At 40.5% G+C, this 15,587-nt stretch overlaps 1 protein-coding gene across 3 annotated transcripts in view; it reads right to left on the bottom strand.

Moving 5' to 3' along the window:
* The window catches only part of PCSK5 (proprotein convertase subtilisin/kexin type 5), a 248,141-nt gene that overhangs the window by 130,052 nt on the left and 102,502 nt on the right, over positions 1-15,587 (bottom strand). For all 3 annotated transcript variants that reach the window (XM_030467472.1, XM_030467471.1, XM_030467470.1), the window contains exons 6-7: positions 9,720-9,808; positions 4,571-4,743 (exon numbers count right to left, since the gene is read on the bottom strand). In XM_030467472.1, the coding sequence (XP_030323332.1) occupies positions 4,571-4,743; positions 9,720-9,808 (262 nt within the window). The remainder of the gene's footprint in view (positions 1-4,570; positions 4,744-9,719; positions 9,809-15,587) is intronic.

The following is a 15,587-nucleotide window of genomic DNA, read 5'->3' as shown; positions in this document are numbered from 1 at the left end:
ATACATTTCCAATCTGTCATTCTATACTACATTTTAAGGTATAAAACTTAGATATTAATCTTAAAAATTTTGTATTTCTTATCAGGATGACTTTATGTAAGTTTTAGAGAGAACTTTTATTTCCTTAGTAGAAATGAAAAAGCTTTTGTAGGTGGAGCTAGTCAAAGTTTCCAAATATATATTGAAATATGTAGACCTATTTAGCTATGCATAGGCAACTTTGGGCAAAACAAAAAGCTGATAAGTGAAATAAGCTAAATTGTAAAAAATAATAATTTAACTTACATCGAATATGACTTCTAGTACTTCTCACAAAAATACACCAAACTTTTTCTACATCATTATCAGAAAAAAGAAAACCTTATAATCTTAAAATTAATATTATGTTTCCAGTATATACTGCTGCTTACTAAAAATATAGTAAACAATGTGCTGGTAAAACAAAATACACCTGGGTTCTCTGGGGTACCCTCTCCTATTAAAGCCATAATAATAATAACAGAATAACAATAATGTCTGTAGGCAAGATATATACTCTTGGCATTGCACATTGTTGAATTACACTGAATGTATCCCTAGTCTGAGATTTCAGTAAGGACTGGTTTCTTTTGGTACATAAATCTGGGCTGTACATTTCATGACTGTCTTACCCAAATATACATACATATATATATATACGTATATATATATATGAATTCTCTGAGGCAGGATCTATGAGCCCCTAAATGTGTTTAACTGCTAAGCCTCTTGAATTTCTCATACTGTATAGCAGGTACTTTGTGAGGTATTTTTTTATGGTAGGCTTAACATATTACAGAGTGTGCAACAAGAAAAAATTTAAGTCTCCAGCTCCACACCAAATGGTCATCACATGACCAAGTCAAAAGAAGGTAGCAGTCTGTGGTTGTGTGGTGAGTAAAACATTCACAGAACTGAGTATGAGAAATGTCTTGAACACCACATAGCAAAGCAAACACACAGTCCTTGTTAGTTCAGTAGCCTGGAGTGTTGTGGTCAATGGTTCAGTGTCCAAGTGGAGACCAGTGACTAGTGGTGTTCCTCAGGAGTCAGTACCAGGACCAGAGCTGTTTAACATTTTTGTTGGAGACATGGACAGTGGGATATAGTGTATCCTTAGCAAGTTGGCTGATGACACCGAGCTGTGTGGTGGGGCTGACACCTTAGAGGGAAGGCAGGCCATCCAGAGGGACCCTGACAGGCTGGAGAGGTGGGCCCATGGCAACCTAATGAAGTTCAACATGTCCAAGTGCAAGGTCCTGTACCAGGGAAGGTGCCAACTCCAGGCACAAAAACAGGCTGCAGGGAGGATGGATAGAGAGCATCCTTGAGGAAAAGAACGTGGGGTGTCTGTAGATGAGAAGCTCAACATGAGCTGCCAGTGTGTGCCTGCAGCCTAGAAAGCCAACTACATCTTGGGCTGCATCAAAAGAAGTATGGGCAGCAGGGAGAGGGAGAGGGAGAGGATTCTGCCCATTTGCTCTGCTCCTGTGAGCCCACACCTGAGATACTGCATAGAGCTGTGGAGCCCCCAGCACAGGAAAGATACAGACCTGTGGGAGTGGGTCAAGAGAAGTGCCATAAACATGATCAAAGGGCTGGAGCATGTCTGCTGTGAAGAGAGGCTGAGAGAGTTGGGGCTGTTCAGCCTGGGGAAGAGAAGGCTCCAGGCAGACGTTATGAAGAGGCCCTACAGGAAATCTGGAGAAGGGCTTTTCACCAGAGTGGGTAGTGACAGGACAAGGGGTAATGATTTTAAACTGAAAGAGAGTAGACTTAGATTAGATATTTGGAAGAAATTCTTCATTATGAGGGTCATAAGACACTGGAAAAGGCTGCATAAGGAGGTTGTTGATCACAGAATCATAGAATCATAGAACTGGCTGGGTTGGAAGGGACCTCAGAGATCATCGAGTCCAACCCTTGAACCACCGTTGTGGTTGCTAGACCATGGCACTGAGTGCCACAACCAGTGTCTTTTTAAATATCTCCAGGGACGGAGAATCCACTACTTCCCTGGGCAGCCCAGCTTGATCACTCTCTCCGTAAAGAAATTGTTTCTAATATCTAACCTAAACCTCCCCTGGCACAACTTAAGACCGTGCCCTCTTGTCTTGTTGGACGTCATCTGGGAAAAGAGACCAACCCCCACCTGGCTACACCCTCCTTTCAGGGAGTTGTAGAGAGCGATGAGGTCTCCCCTGAGCCGCCTCTTCTCCAGGCTGAACAGCCCCAGCTCCCTCAGCCTCTGCCCCCTCCTTGGAAGTGTTTAAAGCCAGGTTGGATGAGGCCTTCTGCAACTTGTTCTAGTGGGAGGTGGCTCTGCCCATGCAGGGGGATTGGACCTTGATGATCTTTAAGGTTCCTTCCAGCCCTAACCATTCTATAATTCTATGATTCAGTAATTACTATTCATATCTTACATGTTAGCTAGTCAAGTGTGCATTATAATACATGTTTGGGACAGGGAGGACAGAGACATTTATGAAGACATTTATGTAACTTTATTGAGGAAACCAAACTGGCCAGGGATGCAGTTTTGATTAGATGTGAATACACACTCCTAGGATTGTGCTGCTTGACAACACTTCTGGTGTAATTTGTTTAATGTATTTATTAACAATTTACAAACAAGTATATTGTACACCACCTGAAAACCTGCACTGTATGTAGGTTTTCAGCTGCACCATGTACTCTTGTAACTTTTGTCTCTTTCACTGCTGCAGTCATTGTTCCTATTTGCTGTTATGAATGCTTTTTTTATGGTATCTCTTAAATTAATATAGTTTTTCAATCACAAACTCTGTCTTCTACACTGCAGAAATCTTCCTGGCTGAATGTTAGCTGTAGTTTTCTAAAATCAGTCTTGGTATACCTGTTTAAAAAACACATTAACTTCAATACTAGCTGCACTTTCAGATCTTGGTGCACAGCGTTACCACATTTCAGTGCCTACACCCCAGTTCCACTTTGGTCCAAGAGTTTTAGTCTCCTTAAATAAATGTTTTGCATTGATCCCTTCTTTTCTGATCTTAGAATCATCCACCACTGAACTAGAAAGCCTCCTTCTGCATTTAAATGATGGTAAGCTTGAAAATCCTTTCCACCAGTCCTATACAGCCCTCTGTACAGGAAGGACATAGATCTGATGGAGCGGGTCCAGAGAAGGGCTACGAAAGTGACTGAGGGGCTGGAACACCTCTTGTATGAAGACAGACTGACAGAGCTGGGGTTGTTCATCCTGGAGAACAGAAGGCTCTTGGGATACCTAATAGTGACCTTCCAGTACCTGAAGGGGGCCTACAGGAAAGCTGGAGATGGACTGTTTGCAAGGGCTGCAATGATAGGAGGAGGGACAATGGTTTTAAATTAGGGAAAAGTGGATTTACATTGGATGTTAGAAAAAGTTCTTTACCACGAAGGTAGTGGAAGAATGGAACAGGCTGCCTAGGGAGGTAGTTCAGGTCTCATTCCTGGAGATATTCAAGGTGAGGCTTGATGAGGCTCTGAGCAACTTTATCAAGTTGAGGGTGTGGCTACTTACTGCAAGGGCGTTTGATGAGATGACCTTTAGAGGTCCCTTCCAGCCCAAGTTATTTTATGAATATATATTGTAGAAAGAGATGTGAGGACCGCAAGATGAAGAATTCCCTGATCTCTGTAGCAGGCAGAATGGTAAAAGGAAGAAATACCATCTGGCCTCTGACACCAGAAGTTCCTCTAACTACTAATTTCCTTCTGGGGTCTTGTCTGACAGTAATATACTACAGAAAATGGAAAAGATCACAGATTTTTTTCATGGAGGGCAGTTTAGAATTTTGCATGATATATTAGTGAAGACCTTTGGGCTGTATCAGAGAAAATGTAATAGCACACACTTGTAGAGAATTGTATAGGTAAACTATAAATATGGGGTGAGTTGTCTGAGACCAGAAATGAATACCAAAAGAAACATGCATACAGATGTTTTTTAGCCTGAAGTTCCCTATTAAAATCATCAAACTTCCGTTAAGAAATCAATCAAAATATAGCAATGAAAGAAAGCAAGAAAGCAAGAGAGAAAGTAAGCAAGAGATACAGCAAGAGAGAAAGCCAGGAAGCAAGGAAGAAGCAAGCAAGGAAGGAGAAAGAGAGAGAAAGAGAGAGAGAAAGAGAGAGAGTGAAAAAAAGAGAGAAAGAAAGAAAAGCAGTGAAAGATTTTGCTTTTAAATTTCTTTGCAGTTAATATTTGATGCCTTGGTACTGCTATGCAAAGTAGTATTTTTCAGTCTTATTTTTTTCTTGTGGAATTATATCATTACCTCAGAGCACTTTTAGAGGACACTGAGGATGATATTACAGTTGAAAATGAACAGAGCTGATCCTTCAGGAAGGACTGACCACAAGGTCACTATAGAAGGAAAATGTATTTTTAGTTTTACTCAAAGGAAGCTTTTTGTTCTTCCTTCAAAATCCTTTCTCCTTTCCCAGGCTGTGCACTTGCACAAACCAGGCACATGTACCCTTACACTTGGAGAGCAGGTATAGAAAACATCCTTTGATGCCAACCTACCATTCTGATGCCATTCTCAAAGGCCTGACGTGCTAGAGAAGCAGGTCCATCCACAGTCTTACCGTCGTCATCAGGCCCCCAGCTGGCACTGTAGATGTGGATGTGCTGGGGATTAAGGCTTAGAGACTTTGCTTCTACCATGTCTGTCACATCTCCATCCAGCATTCGGACACCTTCAGAATGAAAGTTACAGTGAACAAGACCGACCCATTCAAAATGGCTTTTTAAAATTTTATTTTATTTTTTCCCCCAGGAGAATTGTTGTGCAGGTCATTTCACTGAATGATTATAGGGATTTCTACCATTAATAAAAAAATCCCCCAAAACTATTTGGATATGTGTTTTTCTAACGGGAAAACATCTCAAGATGAAAGCATATATAAAAAAGCAGAAATATTTTTGTCTTCAAGTTTTAAAAATTATCTACAAGTTATTTATCCAATATATAGCCTTCCAACTTCAGTATCAATCCTTTATGCTAAAGGAAACTTAAAAAAAAAGACGTGAACCTTGGAATGTTTGTATGTCTTACATAAAGATAATATGAGACTTTTTCCCCTTCTATACTGCAGTGAAACTGCAGCACCTGCTTCCAGTCATTCACAGTTGAATGTTGACAAATACAGTATAAGGATAACTGTTGACAGATAAACATGTGATTATTCCTTCATTGAATTAAGCTGCCAAGAAGAAACAGTGGAGAAACTCACTTGTACAGACCAATTACCATACATAGTAGCCAGGTGATTAGAGCAAGTTGTCAGCAAATACCCTATATTTAACTTTATTCAATTTGAAACTACAATATTTTAAACATTCTTCTCAGTGTGGAGTAAGTTTTTGTGAAGTATAATCTGAAGTTCTTCAATTTAAAAGAATCCATTCATTTGGCATTGGGCAAGTCCACGTGCCAGCACTTCTAAAGTGAATGGCATCATAATGATTTAACATTACTAGGTAGAAAAGGGAAGCCTTAAATATGGAAACCAAGAAAACCTTTGAGTTACTCTTTTGATTAACTGTAAGACTTTGACTGAAGATATTCTAATTGGGAGAAACTGCTAATGCCAGTTTTAACCTAAACAAGAAAAAGGACCAACATACAGCTAGCATGACCTCTGATTAAAGGGACGTTAACAATTAATAATAATTGGCATGTAGCTGTATGATAGTGCAGAGTAATGACTGCTTTCACAATTAACAAGTTGGACGCTCATTTCCCTTTAAAAGGCCACTGCTATTAATAAGCCAAATTCACATTTTTTAAATTTCAGACATATTTTTGTTAATTTTGTTCAGACTGAAGTAACTTGAGCATTCACCAAGACCATAACTTCCAATTAACAAAAGACACAGGGGCTTCTTTGTTGATAGAAGGTATTATTTTTTCCTTAACTCTAATGAACTCAAAAATGAAAAGTGATCATATTTCTAAGTTCACACAAATGCTGCCCATGTTTGGTGAGATAATAAACTTTTACAAACAGTGGTCTCACTGTGAGCTTTACTTTATAAAAAAGTCATTAAACCAACTCAAGGATTCTCAGGTTTTATTTTTCTTCCTCAGCATAATCTCAGAAAACTAATGATGGGTGAAACTTGTGTTCTCAATTTCTTTCAAGCACATAAAAATATATTTAGTTCTAAATACTGACAATAAAAGGTACACTGTTTTTGAAGGAGGAAAAATAAAGCTCCCCTTTATGTCTCTGTTACCGCACAGAAAACTTAAACAATGCTATACGAACCTAGCAAACAGTAACTTCAAATTCTGCTATGGGCATCTGAAGTAATTTCCACCAGGTTTTTTGGCTAATGGTGAAGAGCTCAAATGTAAGGCAACACAGAAAAGGCTGTGTCTTAGGTGTTGCTCTGTCTGGCCAAGAACTGAGAGACACGCTTTAATGTGAGTTTGAGTGACAGATATCTCATTGGCTATTTAAAATAAATAAATAAAATAAATAAATAAAAACCTTTAAATAAATAAATAAATAAAAACCTTTCCTTTTCCCTTTCCCTTTCCCTTTCCCTTTCCCTTTCCCTTTCCCTCTCCCTTGCCCTTGCCCTTGCCCTTGCCCTTGCCCTTTCCTTTTCCTTTTCCTTTTCCTTTTTTCCTCTACCTTTTCCCCTTCCCTTCCCTTCCCTTCCCTTCCCTTCCTTCCCTTCCTTCCCTTCCCTTCCCTTCCCTTCCCTTCCCTTCCTTCCCTTCCCTTCCCTTCCCTTCCCTTCCCTTCCCTTCCCTTCCCTTCCCTTCCCACCTTTTTCTTTTTAGCTGTTTTTTCCTTTCCCCTTTTATTTCTTTTTCTCTTTCTTCTTTTGTCTGTTTTATGTGGCAATTTCAACACAATTAACAGACTGCATTTGCAGACTGTTCCACCTAAGACTTTATATTGCAGTAATTGTGAAAATCTAAGTGGCATTTTAGTCAGAACAAACTTTCACTGAATCACAGGAAACAAGAAAAACTGAGCTGAAAGCAAGTTTTCTTTTACAATGTTTAGTTTTTATGAGTGTCTGACTTAAAGAAACAGCTGAACTAATTCCTCATCAGCTGAAGACAATCTACATCTGTTGTGTCACTGTAACTATTTTCTAGTCAGGACTCCAGCCCAGCCAAGTAACTAAGCACCCAAATCCCCACAGATGCTCTGCAACTTCCACAATCAGTCAATAACAACATGCTAACCATCCCTTCCTAAAAAAGAGACTCAGCAGCTCTGTAGGTGGTAATTTGCTACAAGTGATTACTGCAGACAGTCACATTAAAAAAAAATAAAGTTCTACCCTTTCTGTGCACTGGTTTGTCTTTTAATGAAGAGGCCCATGGCTTAACTAAGCACAAACTGCTGGCAGAGTGCTTATTTTTTTTATAGAAAGCATTTCACAACCTGTAAAAGAACTGCAGATTTTATTCAAATTTTATTGGCAGATTATATCCCCACTTACACTGCTGTAAGAAAATCCTCTGACTTTCTAATGATCTTATTTTTGACCTATTTGTGGTCATAGGTTGTTACATGCGTGGAAATGAGAGAAGGAGTATAAACACTTAGGGAAAAAGTATTACTGGTGAATATCTTGTTAATGGCTTCCCATCACAAAGATAATTAATCAGATTTGTTCAACTGTCAGTGTTTGATAACAATATAAATGTAAACTATTTCTTTTCCCACTTTGCTTCATCTCCTTACTATCCTTTATATATCCAGAGATACTTTCTGATTTGAAGTAACAAATACTTATTTTGATGGAACAAATTCAAAATCACTGTCAGCAGGTGTTCCTCTTTGTAAGGAAAATGTAATTGCTTTACCTCGATTCTAGTTTCTTCTCTAAGATGGCCCCAGGAGAGTCTTTAAATCCCTTGGAAACAAGAGAGCTGAACACTAATAGTTCAGCATAATATAATTCAAAACTTTTACGCTCTATCTGGCCTGTGGAGAGTGAACACAACCACTGCATACACACATGTATGGCTTTTTTGAAGGAGGGGAGGGAGGCAGGCCAAATAGAGGCCAGCAGCTTTTAAAAATTGGCCCATTACCTCAAGTGAGTTTACAAAATTACTACTTTCCATCTTTCTTTTAAGAACTGACCAGAACCACCAAGTTAGTGCTGGCCATCTGAAACAGTTTTCACATTACATATAGAAAAAGCTGTGATTTATCTTGTATGCCTGGAATGTTTCTAAAACATTATTATTGGATATTCCTAATGCTTAATAAATAATAACCTATTAAGAGCCCATTGTTACTAATGAAGAACTGTTCATGGCCACGACCAAGGTGCTGCAGGTTGTGTAACTACCCAGCTCACAAATGAAACTTCTTCAAAAGCCATTTTTTCAATCTATCAGTGCACTAACTCTCCTCTGACTCTGGTTTGACAATGCAATAATTCTGATTTCATAGCTTCTGGTACTGGACCAAATGCCATATCCACATGAGACAATCTGATCATCTGCCACAAACTTCACTCACTTGCCTAGTTCAGATTTTCTAAACCAGTCTGAGAGGAAAACTTTTTTGCAGGCAAGCTTTCCATCTGAAGGGAAATTGGTTCTCCTCATCATTCTAACCTTATGCTGTATCAGGTATTGTCTATCCTCTTGAAGCCAGCAGGAAATCAGAAAGCTAAGGAAGATGTAGTGTGCTTTGGCTAATTTGAAATGCAGCTGTGCTCACATTTTATTTTGATCAAACTTGCACTGATCTAATAGAGAACAGATAGATTAGTTGTGGAAACATGGCATCAACTCTGCCTGCTCCTATTTTGAACTGTTCTCTGGTGTATACATAGGTAACCATTTTTCTGTTTTCATAGATGGGCTCTATTTTGGGACCGAAAATCAACAATTAATGACTTTCAGCTCTAACCCTTTCTTCTGAAAGCCAATATACTAATCCCATGATTTCATTAGAAGTCTAAGGTAGCCTTAGTCACTTAAAGCATTAAAATCTAGTACAGACCAGGTATAAACTAGGAGACATGCAGATAACATTTTGATAGTCATCTCCACAAAATAAACCAAAGGTCTTAACTGAGAAGCCATTGACTAAGAATTCATAGAAACCCCTTGAAACCTCCTGGCTGATTGAACAAAAGTGTGTAATCCAATGTCATATTTAAGGAAATAATCCAATCACACAAAGGGATCAAAAGAAGACTCTCTCCAACCACACTGAAACAAAAACAAAAATGTGTTGTGTTTTGACAGTGCTTTGTTTGTAATCAATATGCAAGGCAATATTCCTAATGTGTACATTTACTTTGTTTGTCATAAAGCTCACCACTTAGAGCTCTGAATCTGTAAGCAACCAAGATTTCCTAATTTTGAAGCTTTTGTTTTCATTAAAGGTCCTGCTTTCTATTTTTCTACATGTACTGAGAGGCAGTGTTCCAGGGAGCACTGGAGAAGTGTCACCGCAGGCAAACTCCTTCAGTACTGGCATCTAATGGCCACTCTACAGCTGAGGTTTGCTTTCTAATGTAGCTAGTTTTGTTTTCCACACAAATCTTCTCTTGTTGTGCTCAACATACCACTTAGCACAAATGCTTGTTTAGACAAAAAGTCTTAGCCAAAAGTCTTTGGTTACTTTTTTTTTTTTTTTTTTTTTTTTTTTTTTGGTGGGGAGACTGTTTCACATACCTCCAATCTTGGCATTAAAGGCGGTTCCTACTGTGCAGTGTGAGTTGTTTGCTGTGGCTGCCACTTCTCCAGCACAACGGGTTCCATGCCTGCAGTCAGACAAACATTTTTCCAAGTAAGCACAAACTGTTGGGATGAAAAGATTCGGTTTTGCTCATCCTCAGGTGCTAAAAGCACAACTACCCTCAAGGTGCTGCACTACTTAATCCCTTGCAGTAATTTACATTTATGTTACAGTATTTATCTGAACACATTTTAACATCATTATCACAACCATAATAAATTCCTCATGGTAGACTTTCTAGCTACTGGAAACATCATTTGTAACAAAGGCATACAATGATGATACATAATACACAGCAAGAGAAATAAATCTTGGATACCAGTTCTTGAATTTGAACCAAATCTTACATTGTATATACACAATTTGTGTTCTACATTCGCCTGCAAGCAATCATTGTTAACATGTAGATCCCCACACAGCCTACAACTGACACAAGAGTATATGCCACACTTTTCCATGAGGTACGTGAGGTTGCACCAATGTCCACACTGCTTTTCAGAGGCAAGCCTAAGATAGGCTACATGCCAGGTATGCTCGAGGCTTCTGTATAGGTACGTTCTGGTCATACCTTGTACCAACCCTGCAAGCTTGCAGCCTTTCCAGAAGCTGAAAAAACAGATTAAGTATCCTTCGCATCAGAGGTATATCCTGTGCCTGAAAACAGAAATGGTCTGCAATGGTATAATTTAAAAAGCTGAGAGGAAACACAAACTTCCAGTGGCTGGCAAGTCCCTTCCCCACTGTGCAAATCCACAGAGGGATGCCTTGCCTAGCCCTGATCCATGGTCCTCTACAAGGTAACAGTAGCCATTCACACAGTTACCATGTTAGGAAAGCTCTCCCTGCTTTATATGATTTTCACCTGCAGAACAGGTTTCACAGGGTGTTTTCTACCAGTAAATTCTGCCCTCATCTTTGTGCAGTTAAGCAGCTCCATTGTGGAAATGCAATATAAGCCACAAGGAGCAGATGGGGAATTTCACTGAGCTTCTGTGGAGATAGAGAGTTTCAGACCAGACAGGAAAACAGATCGCAAGTGGACGAGACCAAGAGAGAAAGACTTGGGCTTGGGGCAGCCACAAAGAAAGAATTTTGAAAAGTCAAGGTTAAAATAGATAGCAATGTGGCAAGCACTTGTGAGGAGGTGACTTAAGGAGCTGTGTACACAGGCACTCTTCTGCTGGTGGGAACTGACAGACTGCTCACATACATGTCTGCACAAGAAGGGTGAGTTTCAATTAAAGTCGATGCCCATCTTACAGGCAAGAATCACGGTTGCTTTCTCTCATAGAGATTCATTTGGGTAGAGTAACTCATTATTTTCTTATTATTAGCACAACTGCTTTCCCTTAGCCTTTGAAACACTTAGATGAGAAACACTAAGATAACTTGTTCGGAATGGACTGATGTAAAACAAGAACAACAAAAAGGACTAACAAAAAAGAAAGAAAACAAAAAATGAAGCAATATAAGTGATCAATGATAATCTATTAGAATTTCAAAGGAGACCATTCAGTTTATCAGATAAATAGGATCCACATAATACAGGAAAAAAGTGTTTTTGTTTAGTCACAAAATCAAAGTGACAAGTTTGATGCTGATAAATCCTAAAGCCGGATCAAGGTTTCACAAATACCTGTGTTATCTCAGTTAATTTCCTTTAGTCTGTTCCAAATTCATCATCTGGTTGGCAAACTTGATCTGAGAATTTTTCAGGACTGAATTTAAAGATCTGTTTTTATATGAAGCCTAATTATCAAGCCTGATTTTCATAATTTGAAGAAAGTCTATTTAATTCTAATTGATAAACCAACATCTCATGCTGCTATAGAATTATTTTGAAAAGCCTTTTGAAGTAAATAATTCAGGAATCACAGATTAATTTTTAAAACGTCCTTCTTCAATTTCAGCTATTTTCAAATAATGTTTTATCTTGTGCTGCCTTGTAAAAACATGTTAATATTTATAGGAAAATGTCTGTCTGAAGAATTTTTTACAAGATACATGCCTAAACTTCCCTCCTTCTCATTATGAACTTGTTACATGTTATGTATAGAAGTCTGGAGGCATTATCAATCAAAGGTCAAAGCATGGATAACTACACTCTGGAAATCTAGAAACACCCATCCACACTATCTCAAGCTCACCTAATTCATTAATGAATGACTGCCTGCCTGGTCAAAGGCATGTGGTTAAGTCACAGCTTCCCAGAGGGAGACGGCATTGACAAGAAACCCCTCTGGGTATCAAGTTTGGGAAGCAGTGATGGGAGGAAATTTTTTCAGCAGAGGAAGAAACCACACCTGGAGGAGGGAGGCTGTCTGAAGAGAAATAAGCTCAAGTTTCTCCGTGGTTCCTAGTGAAGTACCTGGATGCCTACTACTTTGTTAGCTGCAGCTATGGCACCATCAAAAGGGTTGGATTCCTGCCAGATCACTTGAAAACACAGAGGGGACACGTGGTGGGTGGTGGAGTCACAGTGTGACTGCATCTCCCAGAAGAAAAGCACAGAAACACAGGATTAACAGCAACATGAAACTGTAGCCTAAATCCCAGCTGAAAAGGAAGCAGATGCCCTGATAAATGGAACTTCAGTAAGAAGAAGTGAAGCTTGAAAGGACTTGTAGGGAAACATCCTGAAGCATACTGACTGAATTAAAGCACAGCAAGAAATGTCACATACATTTCTCATAGAAAAAAAAAAGCATATCCCAGTGAGAATTGTCTCTTTGGACAGTTTTACAACATGTAAGTTAAGCCAACTCTGCTGAATATTTCACTGAAGCTCACATACTGGAACATCCCTCCATATATCATATTTTAAGTCCACAAATGCAGATTTTTATGTTAGGCCTTACTTTTTGGCCAAGCTTATTGTTAGCTGCATTCTACATTTATTTCCACTTCCATTTTTTTTAAATGACCAAGTTTTAAAATTGTGTCACAGAATCACAGGATTTTTGGGGTTGGAAGGAACCTCAAAAGCATGGAGTCCAAAGATCCCACAGAGCAGGATCACCTCAAATAGGTCACATAGGAACTTGTCCAGGAGAGTGCCGAGTGTCTCCAGAGAAGGAGACTCCACAATCTCACTGGGCAGCCTGTTCCAGTGCTCTGTCAGTCTCGCAGTGAAAAAGCTTTTTTCTTATATTTATGCAGAAAATCCTACGGTCCACCTGTAACCTTTAGTTCTATCACTGGACATCACTGAGAAGAGCCTGGCTCCAGCCTCCTGTCTCTCACCTTTTATATATTTATAAACAGTAATAAGGTAACCCCTCAGTCTCCCCCAGGCTGAAGAGACCCAGCTCCCTTAGCCTTTCTTCATCAGGGAATGTCCCATTCTCTTAATCATCACGGAGGCTCTGCTCTGGCCTCTTTCAAGCTGTTCCCTGTCCTTCTTGAACCGGGGTCCCAGAACTGGACAAAACATTCCAGATGCAGCCTCACCAGGGAAGAGTAGAGGGGGAGGAGAACCTCTCTTGACCTACTAACCACCCACTTTCTAATAGACCCCAGGATGCCATTGGCCTTCTCGGCCACAAGGACACATTGCTGGCTCATAGCCATCCATTGGGACCCCCAGGTCCCTTTCCTCTACTCTGGTCAGTTCCCAACCTATAAAGGTACCTGGGACTGTTCTTTCTCAGATGCAAGATGCCCTTGTTGTATTTCATTAAATTTCTCCTCCCTGCACAACTCTCCAGCCTGTCCAGGTCCCTCTGAATGGTAGCACAGCCTTCTGGGGTGTCAGCCACACCTCCCAGTTTTGTGTCATCAGCAAACTTGCTCACAGTGCACTCTGTACTCTCATCCAGGTCAATGATGAATACGTTGAATCGTACTGGTCCCAGTATAAACCCCTGAGTGCCTCCACTAGAGACAGGCCTCCAACTAGACTCTGTCTCATTGACCATAACCCTCTGAGTTCTTTCCTTTAGCTAGTTCACCTCACTACCCAACCATCCAGAACACATTTCTGTAGTTCAGCTGCGAGGATTGTGTGGAAGATGGTGCCAAATGACTTACTGAAATCCAGCTAGATGACATCCATTGCACTTTCATCATCTATCCACCTGGTCATATCCTCATGAAAGGCTATCAGGTTTGTTAAACATGACTTCCTCTTGGTAAAACCATGTTGAGTACCCCTAATGACTCTCTTGTTCTTGGTATGCCTAGAGACAGTGCCAAGGATAAGCTGTTCCATCACCTTTCCAGGGATGGAGCTGAGGCTGACTGGGCTGTGGTTACCAGGGTCCTCCTTCTTACCATTTTTTAACCCTGGAGTGACATTTGCTTTCTTTCAATCTGCAGGCATCAATATTGTTGCCCACGACTTACCAAAGATGATGGTGAGTGACCTATCAGTGACATCTGCTAACTCACTCAGCACCTGTGAGTGTACCCTATCAGGACCCATAGATTTATGGATATCCAGGTTCCTTAACTGATTCCTAATCCAGTCCTCATCAGATATGGCACACTCCCCATTTATCCTGACTTCCTTTGAGTCCTCTGGGGTTTGGGGCTCCTGTGGACAGTCTCCAGCTGTATAGACAGAGACAAAACAGGCATTCAGTAACTCTGCCTTCTTTGTAACTTCTCTCACCAGCACACCCACCTCACTCAGCAGTGGGCCTATATGGCCTCTAGTGTTAGTTTTCTTTGCAATGTATTTGAAGAAGCCCTTTCTGTTGTCCTTGGCCTCTCTTGCAAGGCTTAATTCCAAAGAGGCCTTAGCTTTCCTGGTTTTTCCTCTACATTCCCTGACAACAGTCTTACTCCTCCCAAGTGGCCAACCCCTCTCTCCATTATCTGTAAACTTTCTTCTTCTATTTGAATTTGCCCAGCAGTTCCCTCTTTAACCATGTGGGTTTCTGGATCTGTTTCTTGATTTCCTACCCATAGCAATGCTCTGATCATGTGCTTGGAAGAAGTGGTCCTTGAATGTCAACAAATTATCTTGGGCCCCTCTATCGTCTACTACCTTGTCCCATGGGATTTTCCAGAACAATTGCTTGAAAACACCAAAGTTTGCCCTGCTACACTTCAGGGTTATGGTCCTGCTCAGTATTCAGTATGCTCCTATTGCATCATCTCATGGCCACTGCAGCCAAAGCTGTCCTCAACCTTCACTGCTTCAACCAGACCCTCCTTGTTGGTGTGTATAAGATTCAGCAGCACTCCTCTCCTAGTTGGCTCCTCCAACAACTCAACATTAATAAGTTGTCATCAGTGCAATGGAGGAGCTTCTTGGACTGTGAATGGCTGCTGAGTGGGCCTTCCAGCAAATATCTGGGTACTTAAAATCTCCAATGAGAACCTTGCCATTGCAAGGCAGCTTTCAGCTGTCAGTAGAGCACGTCATCTGCTTCCTTGTTTTGATCAGGTGGCCACAACAGTATCAGCCATGCTAAGTCTGCTCCTTAGTTCTCATCCATAAACTCTCACCTTGCTCCTCATCGACCCCTGGACAGAACTCAATACATTCAAGGTGCTCTCTCATGTGAAGAGCAACTCCCCTACCCCGCCTTGCTGCCCTGTCTTTCCTAAAAAGGACAGAGCCATCCATGACCACATTCCAGTCACATGAATTGTCTCTCCATGTCTCTGTAATTGCCACTAGATCATAGTCCTTTGACTACATATAGATTTTTAGCTCTTGCTTATTACCCATGCTGTGTGCGTTGGCATACAGGCATTTCAGGGAGATGAAAATGCTGATTCAGCCCCAGGGGGGTGAAAGGTCTTATGGTGTGCATTAATACTGGAACATTGCCTCACTGTTGCAAACCCAATAG

The sequence above is a fragment of the Calypte anna genome, chromosome Z (assembly GCF_003957555.1).
Source record: "Calypte anna isolate BGI_N300 chromosome Z, bCalAnn1_v1.p, whole genome shotgun sequence".
Taxonomy (NCBI): domain Eukaryota; kingdom Metazoa; phylum Chordata; class Aves; order Apodiformes; family Trochilidae; genus Calypte; species Calypte anna.
The sequence above is the reverse complement of the archived record's forward strand: the minus strand, read 5'-3'. Positions and strand labels throughout refer to the sequence as shown.